This window comes from Octopus bimaculoides, chromosome Z (genome assembly GCF_046866305.1).
Source record: "Octopus bimaculoides isolate indiv1 chromosome Z, ASM4686630v1, whole genome shotgun sequence".
NCBI lineage: Eukaryota > Metazoa > Mollusca > Cephalopoda > Octopoda > Octopodidae > Octopus > Octopus bimaculoides.
The window spans coordinates 37,208,026-37,221,532 of record NC_142944.1 but is presented as its reverse complement, the minus strand read 5'-3'; the positions used below and the strand labels follow the sequence as shown (position 1 = coordinate 37,221,532).

The 13,507-nt window shown below is 33.8% G+C and overlaps 1 protein-coding gene and 1 long non-coding RNA gene across 2 annotated transcripts in view; one reads left to right on the top strand and one right to left on the bottom strand.

Annotated features, from left to right (window-relative positions):
- The window catches only part of LOC128249598 (uncharacterized), a 65,984-nt gene extending 62,515 nt beyond the window's left edge, over positions 1 to 3,469 (top strand). The window contains exon 2 of the long non-coding RNA XR_016244755.1: positions 1 to 3,469. This exon is cut by the window's left edge and continues 685 nt beyond it. This is a non-coding gene — a long non-coding RNA (uncharacterized LOC128249598).
- A 3,679-nt stretch (positions 3,470 to 7,148) lies between these two features.
- The window catches only part of LOC106872839 (exocyst complex component 8), a 105,975-nt gene continuing 99,616 nt past the window's right edge, over positions 7,149 to 13,507 (bottom strand). Inside the window, exons 13-16 of the mRNA XM_014919972.3 lie at positions 11,414 to 11,533; positions 10,751 to 10,856; positions 9,027 to 9,217; positions 7,149 to 7,414 (exon numbers count right to left, since the gene is read on the bottom strand). Coding sequence (XP_014775458.1) covers positions 7,256 to 7,414; positions 9,027 to 9,217; positions 10,751 to 10,856; positions 11,414 to 11,533 — 576 coding nt within the window. The 3' untranslated portion in view covers positions 7,149 to 7,255. The remainder of the gene's footprint in view (positions 7,415 to 9,026; positions 9,218 to 10,750; positions 10,857 to 11,413; positions 11,534 to 13,507) is intronic.

The window sequence follows — 13,507 nt, the reverse complement described above, 5'->3', positions numbered from 1 at the left end:
AAATTCTCATCTTTAGGTTACACCTTGAGAGCAAAGATGAGAATAGAGTGTCATGTGATCCCTGCTGAAAGGTAGGTAAGAACAATTTACATGAATGAATCTATTCTCAGCATGTCCTTGTAGTCTGGCAAACACAGTTGAGAGAGGACATTTGCTTTCAATAATCACTTACTCCTAGGTCTGTGAGGTTCTGTGATCGTATCTAGACAGCTGTTCTCATATTGGGACATCATGAAATGGTTTTGTAATTTGTTCTTCATTCATTACTCTTACAACAAATGTATTATGATTAGGTGTTTGTGTGGTTGAACAGTATGCTGCTAAATCACTTGATTTCAAGTTCAACTCCACTACATGGCACATTAGGAAAATGTCTTCTACTACAAACTTTATTTGATAATTCATCATTTTTCTCCTTAAGTCTTTTATTTTGGTGAATTGTTGTTTCTATCAACTGGCCACTGTTTGAAATAATAATTGATAGAAAAATTTACACAGTAATTCTGTGACCTGATCACTGACAGTGGAATTGTGTGAAAGACCAAGGTACAGAAATACTGGGACTATCATGAAGAATATAAATAAATGAGAAATAAATATCTCAGTTTCTGTGTTTTTTTAAATGACTCTTCTATGATGTCATTGTTTTAGTTTTAACACATGATCTCAGGTCAAGTCACTTCACAAACAAGTTCAACTCTAAAATGCACACATCGTGTCTTCTATGTATGTTGTGAATATTGTGACTGTATGTAACAGTATCTTTATCTCGTATGTGTGGGTGTGGTATAAATATGTTGTTGAATGTATTTTCATGGAGTCTTGCATTGCCGGATATTTGGTTGTAACTTAAGCAAGTCTGTTGTTGTGGAGCTGTTTTCTTTTTAGAGGTGTGGTGGTTATGCAGAGTTAAGGTTAGTACCTTGAGAATCATGTGAGGATGTGAATGTGGTGATGTCATGTGAATGCATTTTGTGAATGTGTAGAAAGGACATGTAGATTGGGAAAGAGAAAGTGAGAGAACAGTTTCCTGTTATATTCCAGTCAGGATATTGTAAGTTTTGATTTTATTCATTAACTAGGATTGGTGACTTTACAGGCAGTCTACCAACCAATGATTGCTGTTGTTTCTTAAGATGATGTAGAGTATTTTAGTGTATGATAGGGTAGCAGGAAATGGAGCCAAAAGATTTTTGATGTTGATGATACTTAAAATGGTGGAAGTTCTTATGTTGGTGAAGCTATTATATATTCTCTGTGTTGACTTGTTTGGTAGTTGTTTAGCCAGCCCCAGGTCAGCTCTCATTAAACAAATCTAGGATCAAAGGCATCAACTCATGACAATTCCATCATCTTTTTATATATTTTGGATTGTATTAGCCAATATTTCCTTTCTTTAAGAGGGTGGTAGGGTATAATTTGAGGGAAATTTGACTGCTATTTCTAGTAGGTCAGATGAATACACAGAAGCTCCCCTTTTTTTGTATTTCTTTTTACAAGGGGTTAGGGTTAGTGGTGTCAAGGATTAACCTGTCTAGGATGTTAGAATGTGTGTATTGGCGAGCTGGCAGAAACGTTAGCACGCCGGGCAAAATGCTTAGCGGTATTTCGTCTGAGTTCAAATTCCACCGAGGTTGACTTTGCCTTTCATCCTTTCGGGGTCGATAAATTAAGTACCAGTTACACACTGGGGTTGATGTAATCGACTTAATCCCTTTGTCTGTCCTTGTTTGTCCCCTTGTGGGCAATAAAGAAATAAGAATGTATGTATTGGAATATGAAGGGTCTTATAAAGTTACTTTATGAGGGTTTTGACTGGACTTGAGAACTGTTAGGATTTTATCCTGCTTTCAGATTCTAGGAATTTCAGTGTTGGTACAAGTAACAGCAGATGTTAATGAGTACAATGATTCCATCATGTCTAATATATTTTCAGGTGAAAATGTTGCTCTGTGATTCTGTCAGTTACATGATGTGATTTGTACAGCCTTGTAGATTTTTAGATTGTCATACCGTTTTTCTAGGTATCTGATGGAAGAAAACAAGCCTTTAAGCAGTCACTCAATCTATAATAATTAGCAACAAAATCTTAGATTACCATTTAAACCCTTTAGCATTTAAACCAGCCATATTCAGCCAAAAATATTCTACTTGTTTTATATTCAAACTGACCAGATCTGGCCTTTCACATCTTTCCTACAATGCTATTTTAAAAATAAAACAATCACAACTTTGAAATCTCAAAACCACAAGATAAAGCTTGATGAATTCAAAGCAATGTGAATGAGTAAGCGTTACATTTGACAGAATAATCTGAATGTCAAAGGGTTAAACATTAATGAAAATACTTGACAGAAAGATCTAAATATATCAGAAAAGATGACAAGATGGTCATGGCTGATCAAAAGATTTTAGTTTGGCCCAGAGAAACTTGCTTAATGCAGCTAAAGTCAGAAACATGTTGGATGCATTTGTTGTTCAGTTCTATATTTAAGAGATGAGGAATTCTGTACATCATTTACATTCAACGGATGTTTGTCCTCATCTGGTTTGTTGTTAACACAACGTTTAGGCTGATATACCCTCTGATATATAACTATGCCATATGCCCATGGGCATATGGCGTAGTGGTTAAGAGTGCAGGCTACTAACCCCAAGATTCCAAGCAGTGATCTGAACACTAATAATAATAATATCGAAAAATACCTTAGGAATGAGAACCCAGGTTTGAAATTTCCCCAAGAGACCTGAAGAAGGCTGGAGGGTATATCAGCCAAAACATTGTGTTAACAGCAAACAAGATAAGGACAAATATCCATTGAATGTAAATAATGTATATGTTGTTGTTTATGAGGTCAGACATGAGCCATTAGATCTATGGTCAAGTGGGTTCCTGAAATCGGCATCATGTATCTAGGACTATATTATGCAATATGTTCTTCCTTTATAATCCTGAATATGATTTGAGGTATATTTGGTTGCTATTTCTACGAGGTTGTGCACTTACAGAGGTTCTCTAATGATGACAATATAACCCTTCATATGGTAGCAGCACATGCTGTATACATTTTACATGTTATTCAACCTTAGAGTCATGGAATCAGTACCTTTTAAAAAGGTTATCTGTTCAATGAAAGGAACTTTGTCGATCAATTTAATGATGGCAAAAGATTTCTTGCAACAACAGTTTTTTTCTTGGATAAGTATTTTTCTGTTTAACTATATTTTTACTGTAGAGGAAGCATTTTCCAGAGTTTATTATAATTGTGATCATGTTGAGATTTTGAACCACATCCAAAGCAGAACTTTTCTTCATAATCACTAGTTTGAGGTTGCCTAATTAAATTGATGTTATCATAATTAATAGTTACATTTTTGTGCATCTTGCATGCTGTTTAACCAAATCATATGTTTGTACCATCAATATTTTTACTGTGATATTAAATGACTGCAAACAATTTTACCCACATTGTCAACGAATTGATCCTCTTATTACAGTACTACTATCATATTTATTAAAATGCATATTTTTTTTTACGTATGCTAACATAGATTACATATGATAATGTAGATAATATAGCAAAATGAAGATTGTCTATGTTGGTAAAACCAGGCTAGAATACATTTCTCTCATCAGACTTGAACATGAATCAAGTTTTTCAGAATGAATCAAACGATGGTGTTGTTGTTGAGGATAACAAACTACCTCAAGACTGTGAACTTGCTCAGGAATAACCTAAACTATTGTATAGTCTAAGTAGCTCTACAAGAATAAATGAAGGATACCAGTAATGAAATACAGTCCTTGATGTGAATGTATATAAAAGAGGAGTGAAAAAATAACATTTACATGGTAGTGTCACATGCCCTAGATCAGTGGTTCTCAACGGTGGTCCTATAAGATTTTGTTTGCTCAAAATTATGTGGTTATACTTCTACAATACACAAAGTATTTTTTTTTTATACAAATCCTAATAATCCTTTCTACTATAAGCACAAAGCCTGAAATTTGTGGGGAGGGGTTAAGTTGATCACATCAACCCCAAAAGGATGAAAGGTAAAGTTGACATAGGTAGAATTTGAACTCAGAATGTAAAGATGGATGAAATGCCAATAAGCATTTTGTCTGGTGTGCTAATGTCTCTGCCAGCTCACTGCCTCATATAATTCCTAATTATGTTTGATAATAAAAATATATAATAGGATATTTTAAACACTGAATGGCTATGAGATTTCACCTGAGTAAAATAAGAAACAAAGTGGTCCATAGCTAAAAAGTGGTTGAGAACCACTGTTTTAGACGGTTTACATCTTTATATCAACCCAATGTCCAGGTGATCAGGGTTATTTAAGATGGTTACCAATATGTTGATGATGATTGTGAAAGAGGTACGAAATTTCTTTCTACAACAAATGACATCCAACAAACATTTTTTTTTCTCATAATTTTATAGAAACAAAAACAAGACAAAAAAACCCATGAAGAAATGTTTTATTTCTTTTATTTTTAATAACTCTTTGGTGTAGGTTTATCATTTTAATTGCACAGAAAAATCATTGAAAGAGATGAATCAAAGTATTAAAATCTAAATTAACAAATAAGACTAAATTTTTAACATTGAATAACAAAACAGTAGAAATAATTTATCAAAACTTAAAGGTTAATCAATATTTATATACATATCGCAAATATGGTGTGTAGAAACATTTACGGACAAAAATTAAATGTGTTCAAATAGTAGATTAACAAAAAAAAAAAAAGTTTTAAAGAATAAATTGTGATTAAATTTACTTTAATTGCATAAAACATTTTCGTTTTTTTTTTTTAGGAATTTTCATTTTCATTAGCAATATTCGTTTTTTAAAAGCAAGATAAATAACAATATTAAATTGATATACATACGTATACTCATAGATATACACATGTATGTATCTATCTATACACTTGTGTGTATATGTACATATATCATCAATTTATGTCTGCTTTATATGCTGATATGGGTTGGACGGGTAGTCACATTTAGAGTTTTCTTATTTGGAGGTGAACAAACCATTGTTCATTTTGGCATGGTATGGTATCTATGGCTGAATGCCATTTCCTATTACCAACCATTTTATGAAGTGTACTAGGTACATTTTATTGTGGCATCATCACTAGAGAGGTTTTTGTTTCCTCAATAAAACAAAACTACAAAGTCCTTCTTACTGTCTCCACTCTTCAATAATGTTTCCACCATTCTGTCAATGTTACACACACACACACTTATGAAGGCATGTAGCCTAGCTGTTAGGTTGTTGCTCTCATAATCACGAGATCATTTCACATTGTTCCAGTCTACTCAACAGACCTGCGTTCTGTTCAGTGGGAAATGTTGGCCTGCCCAACCTATCCAGCAAGGTGGTATCATTCGAAAGCTAAAACAATGTGAAATAATGCTCTGTGACCAGCAGTGTAAAACAACATCCAGTAGTCTGGTTGACACAGCGGGATATGTGTGTGTGTGTGTGTGTGTGTGTATGTATATATATATATATATATGGGAGAATTTACGAAAAAAACAACAACAGACGAGGACAGGTGGTGTAAATAACAAAAGGATGTATTAGTTTAACGCTCGGGAATAGAGAAAGTCTTTAACGTTTCGAGCTACGCTCTTCAACAGAAAGAATAAGGAGAAAAACAAGGAGAAAAACACGGAGAAAAAAAAAATTTATATATATATATATAAATATATATATATATATAAATATATATATATATATATATATATATATATATATATATACACACACATACAGAGAGAGAGAGAGAGACACACAGACACATAGAGATAGATAGGTATTTCACTGGTTTTAGTCACTGGACTGTGGCTATGCTGGAGCATTGCCTTCAAGGGTTTTAGCATCTGATAGATACTTAACTAGTCTACTTATGTTATACTGAATATAGTAAAATACTCTTTGTACACCCACTTTCTTACTAATGTTGTTTGTATTTGATTTTCATGTCACAATGCTTTCAGCATGTTCTTGGAAAATGGGTGGAGAAAAACAAAACAAAACCAAAGCAGTGTAACAACCAGTTGTATAGTTATAGGTACAAGGCACCCATGCCATATAATTGACAGGGGCAAGCCACCTATATAGTCGATAGGAATAAACCATTCATTCACTAAAGGAGAATTTGGATATCTATGATTATCCGTATGTTTAAAAAATGTCTAGATGGTATAATATGTTTCTGGAATTTAGATAATTTGCAAGACATTTAACAAAAAGTAAAAGCAGATACAAATTTGATGATATGTAATAAGTTTAGGTCATTGACTTTTATCATTCTGCATTTAGTATCATTTTATTGGCAGCTGGCAATAAAACTGTTTCATGATTTTCTGGAGCTCTGCCTGTGACCAACTTACTTTGGTATATGCTTGAAAATATCTTGCATTGTTGTACATTTTTTTATTGCTGTAATACACACACACACATGCAAATGGACATACAAATGTGTGTGTGTGTGTGTGTGTGTGTGTGTGTGTGTGCATGCTTAAATGTGTTGTGTTTGTTCACCACCACTTGACAACCAGCATTGGTTTGTTTACATCCATACACATTAGCTGTTCAGCAAAAGAAACCACTGGAGCAGGTACCAAACTTAAAAAATAATATAAAATTAAACTAAGTACTGGGATATTCTCTATTACACTAACTTATCAGTAAATCTACTCTGTGCGCATGCTTCATTATAACAGAATGTAGCCCCCGTCTATTTTCTTCTGCTGATGCCTATGACTAAGGTTTATAATTACAATGGGGATGGAGGTTGGAGTCCCTATACACAGTTTCCTTGTTAGGATTTCTGTGAGTGTAGAATTTGCTTGCCTTGAATTGTAGAGTGACATCCATACAATCGGTGGTAATGGTTCACTTGGGGCCAAATTTCTCTGGAAATGTTTATAACTTACACTTGGCATAGTCATTCAAAAGGCTTGAGAATGCAAAGCCATATATATATATACATAAACCATATGTGCATGTATGCACACACACACAGATATGCATATATATATATATATATATATATATATATATATATATATATATATATATATATATATATATATATATATGCATGTATATATATATATATATACATACATATGCATGTATCATCTTTGTTTTCAATATATTCAAGCAATCTATTAAATTAAAAAGAAAATAACTATATACACATGGACATTTTTTTTTTCTTCTTTCAGCTAAGACTTTTAGCAAGTGTTTTCAAGCGTCTAAATTCGTTGTTGACAGAAATCAGCTCTTTGGGAAACACAATATTTTTATCTCGGTAGAATGTCTCAGCGATTCCAAGAAACTCTTCCAGGATGAACTGTGCATTCTTCATTATGAAAGTTTGCTGAAATATGATGGCATTAAATTAGTAAATTAGTGATCAGAAATATTAAATAAATCAATACTGAATACATATGATAAAACACTCATTAGAGTTTTCATTAAAAATGACTTTTTAACCATTTGGCAAAATAACTGTTACCTTATTTTTTTTTATTGCTCACAAGGGGCTAAACATAGAGGGGACAAACAAGGACAGACAAAGGGATTAAGTCGATTACATCAACCCCAGTGTGTAACTGGTACTTAATTTATCGACCTCGAAAGGATGAAAGGCAAAGTCGACCTCGGCGGAATTTGAACTCAGAGTGGCAGAAGACGAAATACCGCTAAGTATTTCGCCCGGCGTGCTAACGTTTCTGCCAGCTTGCTGCCTTAAATAACTTGGCAAAATAACTGTTACCATCATCATCACCATCATGATTTAATGTCCATTTTCCATGCCGGCTGGGTTGGACAGTTTGACTGAAAACTGGTAAGCTGGGGAGCTGCACCAGGTTCCAATCTGACTTGGCATGGTTTCTATGGCTGGATGCCCTACCTAATGCTAACCACTTAACAGAGTGAAGTGCATGCTTTTTATGTGCCACTGATTTGACATGGGTGCCATTGATTTGACACTGACATCAACCTCAGCTACTGTCACTTGGCTTGACAGGTCTACATAAACACGGTATACTGCCGAAGGTCTTGGCCACCTGTCACTGCTTCTATGAGGCCCAACACTTAAATGGTGTTTTCTATGTGCCACCAGCATGGGTTCCAGTTAGATGGCACTGGCATCAGCCATAACTATGATTTAAGATAAAGCTAAATTGTTTTTATTGAATATCACATCTGCCGGTGGCATGTAAAAGCACCCACTACACTCTCGGAGTGGTTGGCGTTAGGAAGGGCATCCAGCTGTAGAAACTCTGCCAAATCACATTGGAGCCTGGTGTAGCCTTCTGGTTTCACCAGTCCTCAGTCAAATCGTCCAACCCATGCTAGCATGGAAAGCAGACGTTAAACGATGATGATGGTACTTAATTTATTTGTGTGCAAATTTTGTCTTTCTTTGCAAAGTATATGTGCATCTATGTGAATAAACTTTGCTCAAATTTCTTAAATTAAAAAAACTTCTGATTTCATTTTGAAAACCATGTGTGTGACAATTTTTTCTTAGTGTGCAGGAAGAACATTGATAAAGTTGTCACCTTTCCTTCTGACTAAAACCTTTAAATGTTTTCTAGGTCTATTCTAAGACTTTTCAATCCTAGGCTTAGGTTCTATGGTTGAAGTTTCTTTTCTAAGTGACAGAAGTACAGCACAACTTCTAATGCAGGAAGAAGACAAAGATTATCACAAAAAAAAAAAGGCAATATTTGAAATTAACTGAATAAAAGGAGTAGTGCTGCAAAACCACAAGAAGAAACAGAAACAGAGCAGTAAATAACAAAATAAAAAACAAAACAAAGAAGACAAATTGAAACACAAGAAAATAGAGCAAAGCTTGAAGCTGAAATAGTCAGAATTACTGAAAGATGATAGAAATGAACCTTATCACTTTCAGAGGTACAATATCTCTCAGAAAAAGGAAGAAACAGTTTTACATGACAACAAATAATAGTACTTACATCTTTGGCAAATTTTGCTCGTTTCAAGGAATTTTGAATGTGTAAAATATGAGCCTTGAAAATATCTGCAATAGCATTGTTGATAAAAACTCCAAGATCTGGAGTATACATCTTCAAAGTATCATCAACAAAAATAAGAGTTGTTTTTGTAAACTGAACTGTATTTATCGTCAAATTTACGAAGCAGTCATCTGAAATACAACAGGAATTAATGAGTGAGTGTAGAGAAGAATAATTTTTAATGTAAAAGTGTCCAAACAAAAATGATTAAGAAGTTCATCATGCTGCTCACAGTCAGATCATAAAGCATGGCCTAGACACTGCAAGCTTCCCCTCTCAGCTCAAGCCAACAGGGCTGGGCAGAGGAGAGGCTAAAAGGACAGATGGCATGACAATTTTCCCATTCCATGGAGGTAGACCACTCTTCAGAGATGTCACTTGTGGTAACACATTCTCCAGCAACAACCTGGTGTGTTTGACTGCCAGCCCAGACTTTGGGAAGGGTAAATTTTCAAAGTATCAGCTGCTCTCTGACAGATCTGTGGTCAAGCCTATGGCAGAGGAGACCTCTGATGTTCTTTGTCACCTGCATATTTGTCAGTGTATATTACTGAAGCTGCAAATATCAATTAGAATGCTGAAAAAAACTGGTATTTTTTTAACAAATTCCTTTGCAATATTTGTTCTATTCCAAGTTAATGACACACCCTTCTGTTATCAAAAATACAGCAGACCCTTAATTAGTCTATTAGAAATCTACAACTATTGTTCAGAAACTGAGATATAGAAAATATATATAGAAAACACATAAAAATCTCATATTTAAGGAATTGAATTGAATAAAACTGTTCTTCAAATGAATACTTAAATATACAAAGAGATGTATGTAATTGACACATCTAGCAGCAAACATTTATACAAGTGACACATCTAAAAGTGTGGATGAATGGGTTACCTCAAAAGATTATGCAGGATACATCCAAGCAAGTTGTTAAATATTCTTTTATTCTTTTACTTTGACTGAAACAAGTAAACAAGTGCTGGAGCACTGCCTTGGAGGGTTACACACATACATGATGGGCTTCTTTCAGTTTCTGTCTTACAAATCCACTCACAAGGCTTTGGTTGATTTGAGGCTATAGTAGAAGACACTTGACCAAGGTGCCATGCAGTGAGACCAAACCTGGAACCATGTGGTTGAGAAACAAGCTTCTTACCACACAGCCATGCCTTATTTAAAAGTATATTTTTAAGAGTCCCATAGTAATTCTAAAGACTGGAGTTTATCACTAATTTCATGTTGATGAGAAATGAATATCACCCTGTATAGGATGACACTTATCTCATGGAACATTCCTAAAATATCTATTGTCCATTTGCAATAGCTTGAGGAAATGAGGTATTTGGAGCTAAAGACCATGTCCAAATACAGAACGAAATGTAGAGACATGAGTTGAAATTCCATACTATTAGAAGCTAGTCACATTTTTCATGATTTCTTTGACATCTTTGAATTCCAGTTTCATGCATGATACCTTTAATTATATTCTTAACAAATATTCAAACTGTCACACTGTACCCCAGTTCATAACAGAGTTAGGTAGTGGCATGGTATAAGATACATCTGTGGGTCACATTTTGTTGCTTGATCAGAGCTGACCTGTGACCACACAACAACAACAACAACAGTGACCAAAAATATGCATTAAAAAATACATATTTACCATAAACACATGTAGACATCTGACTGAAACCAAGAAGCTGCATGTCTTCTATAAATCTGTCACAAGCAGTTTTACTGAGATGGTTCATTGGTCGCCACAAGTCATCCTTTATTAAAACACCAAAAAAAAAAGAGAGAGAATATAAATAAAAATCTAAAACAGTGGTTTTTAAAAAAAAATATCAAAGTAAACATTATACCGTGTTATCATGAAATATATAATAGTTAAAATAACTTATACACACACACCAGGTAAGTAACAGTATATATACCAGGTAATTGACAATATATATACCAAGTAATTAGCAGTGTATATAGTAGGTAATTAATAGTATATATACCAAGTACTTAATAATATATATAGCAGGTAATTAAGAGCATATACCAGATAATTAAGAGTATATATAGCAGGTAATTAGCAGTATATATAGCAGGTAATAAACAGTATATATATATATATATATATATATATAGCAAGTAATTAACAACATATACACCTTGTAATTAACAAGATATATACCAGGTAAGTAACATTAATATAAATTAGGTCAATTAGTATATATATATTGTAATAGACAGAGGATATGCTCTTAGATAAACTCACAAATTACATGGTGAATCAATCAATATTAAAAAAAAATTAAGAACATTAATAATATCTTACAGCAGCTCTGTACTTGACACCCTCAATAATATGATCTTTTGTCTCTTGTATAACTCGTTTGATATCATCATTGATAAATAAGTCCAATGTGAAGCTAAGATCAAGGCCAATGGAATGAAGCTAAAAAAAAAACAAAAAAAAAACACACCAAAAGTTTTAAATTGTTTGTGATAACAGATATTGATAGGGAGATAAGGATAATGATTAACCGAGGTGATGATAATATATCTCATTCAAGTTCTACATTATTGAAACTTTTTATTTCTCTGATTGTAAAAATAAGTAAGTACTAATATAAAATTGTGTATAAAACTAACATATAGGCGTAGGAGTGGCTGTGTGGTAAGTAGCTTGCTTACCAACCACATGGTTCCAGGTTCAGTCCCACTGCGTGGCACCTTGGGCAAGTGTCTTCTACTATAGCCTCGGGCTGACCAAAGCCTTGTGAGTGGATTTGGTAGACGGAAACTGAAAGAAGCCCGTCGTATATATGTATGTATATATATATATATGTGTGTGTTTGTGTGTCTGTGTTTGTCCCCCCACCATCGCTTGACAACCGATGCTGATGTGTTTACGTCCCCGTAAGTTAGCGGTTCGGCAAAAGAGACCGATAGAATAAGTACTAGGCTTCCAAAGAATAAGTCCTGGGGTCGATTTGCTTGACTAAAGGCGGTGCTCCAGCATGGCCACAGTCAAAAGACTGAAACAAGTAAATGAGTAAAGAGTATATGTAACATTCAACAGTTCAGTCCACCCGTCTATAACGAAGAACCACAGGGTGGTATAATTTGTTACATTATACAAACTATAAAATTGATGAGTGTTATACTACAATGGAGTAAAATCCAACAGTAAGTAGGGTACATTTCTCTTGTTCAGGAGGAAGAGGGAGGATGGTAAACATTTCCATAAAACAATTACAGTTGTTAGAGAAACCAATGTCATATGGGGATGTGTCAAGTTTATTGTATTGCTCAACATTTTAAGGCACAAACTGATTACAAAACAAACAAAAAAAAAAATTTCTAGTTTAAAAGAAAAATTTATTTGTAGAGGATTTGGAATGAAGTTTAAGTTACTAATTAGGAATGAAGTTTAAGTTACTAATTGTGCCTTAAAATTTAACACACTCACCGGTAAAATTTCCACTTATTTTTCTTATTACTTTCCTAAAATTTTCAAGACTATTGATAAGGTTGCAAGACACAATGAAAATTTTAGGACAGTAAAAATAAAAATAAGTGGAAATTTTACCAGTGAGTGTGTTAAATTTTAAGGCACAATAAGAAAATGACTCTCCCCAGACACAACAGATTAAGTTACTAATTTTTAATAAAACTTGTATCTGTGTACAACAAGAATAATTGACAAGAACTGATTTGAATATACTAGACATGATTAATAGTGAATTATTAATCATGCCTTCAGTAATACTAGATACAATGAAGACCAGTTAGAGACAGCAAAAAGCAATAATCTTACGAGTGAGGCATAACTTTTAGCATTCAGATTACTCTGTCAAATGTAATTCTTATTTATTCACAGTTTTGAATTAATCATGCATTGCAAGGTAGGTATGAGAGGCCAGATCTAGCTGGTTTGAACGTAAAAGAGAATATTTGAGACACATATGGCTGGTTTAAATGCTAAGGGGTCAAGTTACAAATTAGTGCTTGAATTGTGGTTGGGGATTTCATCAGTAAACTTGCTATTCTTTTCTGCAATAGACCCCTACTCCTCTTCCTTGCTGCTGCCACCGTTGTCACCATCATTACTATCTAACGTCTGTTTTCTGTGCTGGCATGGGTTGGATGGTTTGACAAGGAGAGAAGGAACAGTGATGGATTCCTAGTTGAATGTTTGCATGATGTAATATTGATAACAGAATTTATATATGTTAGGGAGTGATTAATGGAAATGATGCTGTAATTGTCATCATCACCACCACATTCCTAATAAACATAAAGTCTTAAACTGTCCATTAATTTACCATCAGGAGACTGACCCTCTCATTTTGTTTAGATTATAGCAGAAAAATAAATATATACTTTATTTTTAAATAATTACACATGGTTGAATAAGTTAGTAACC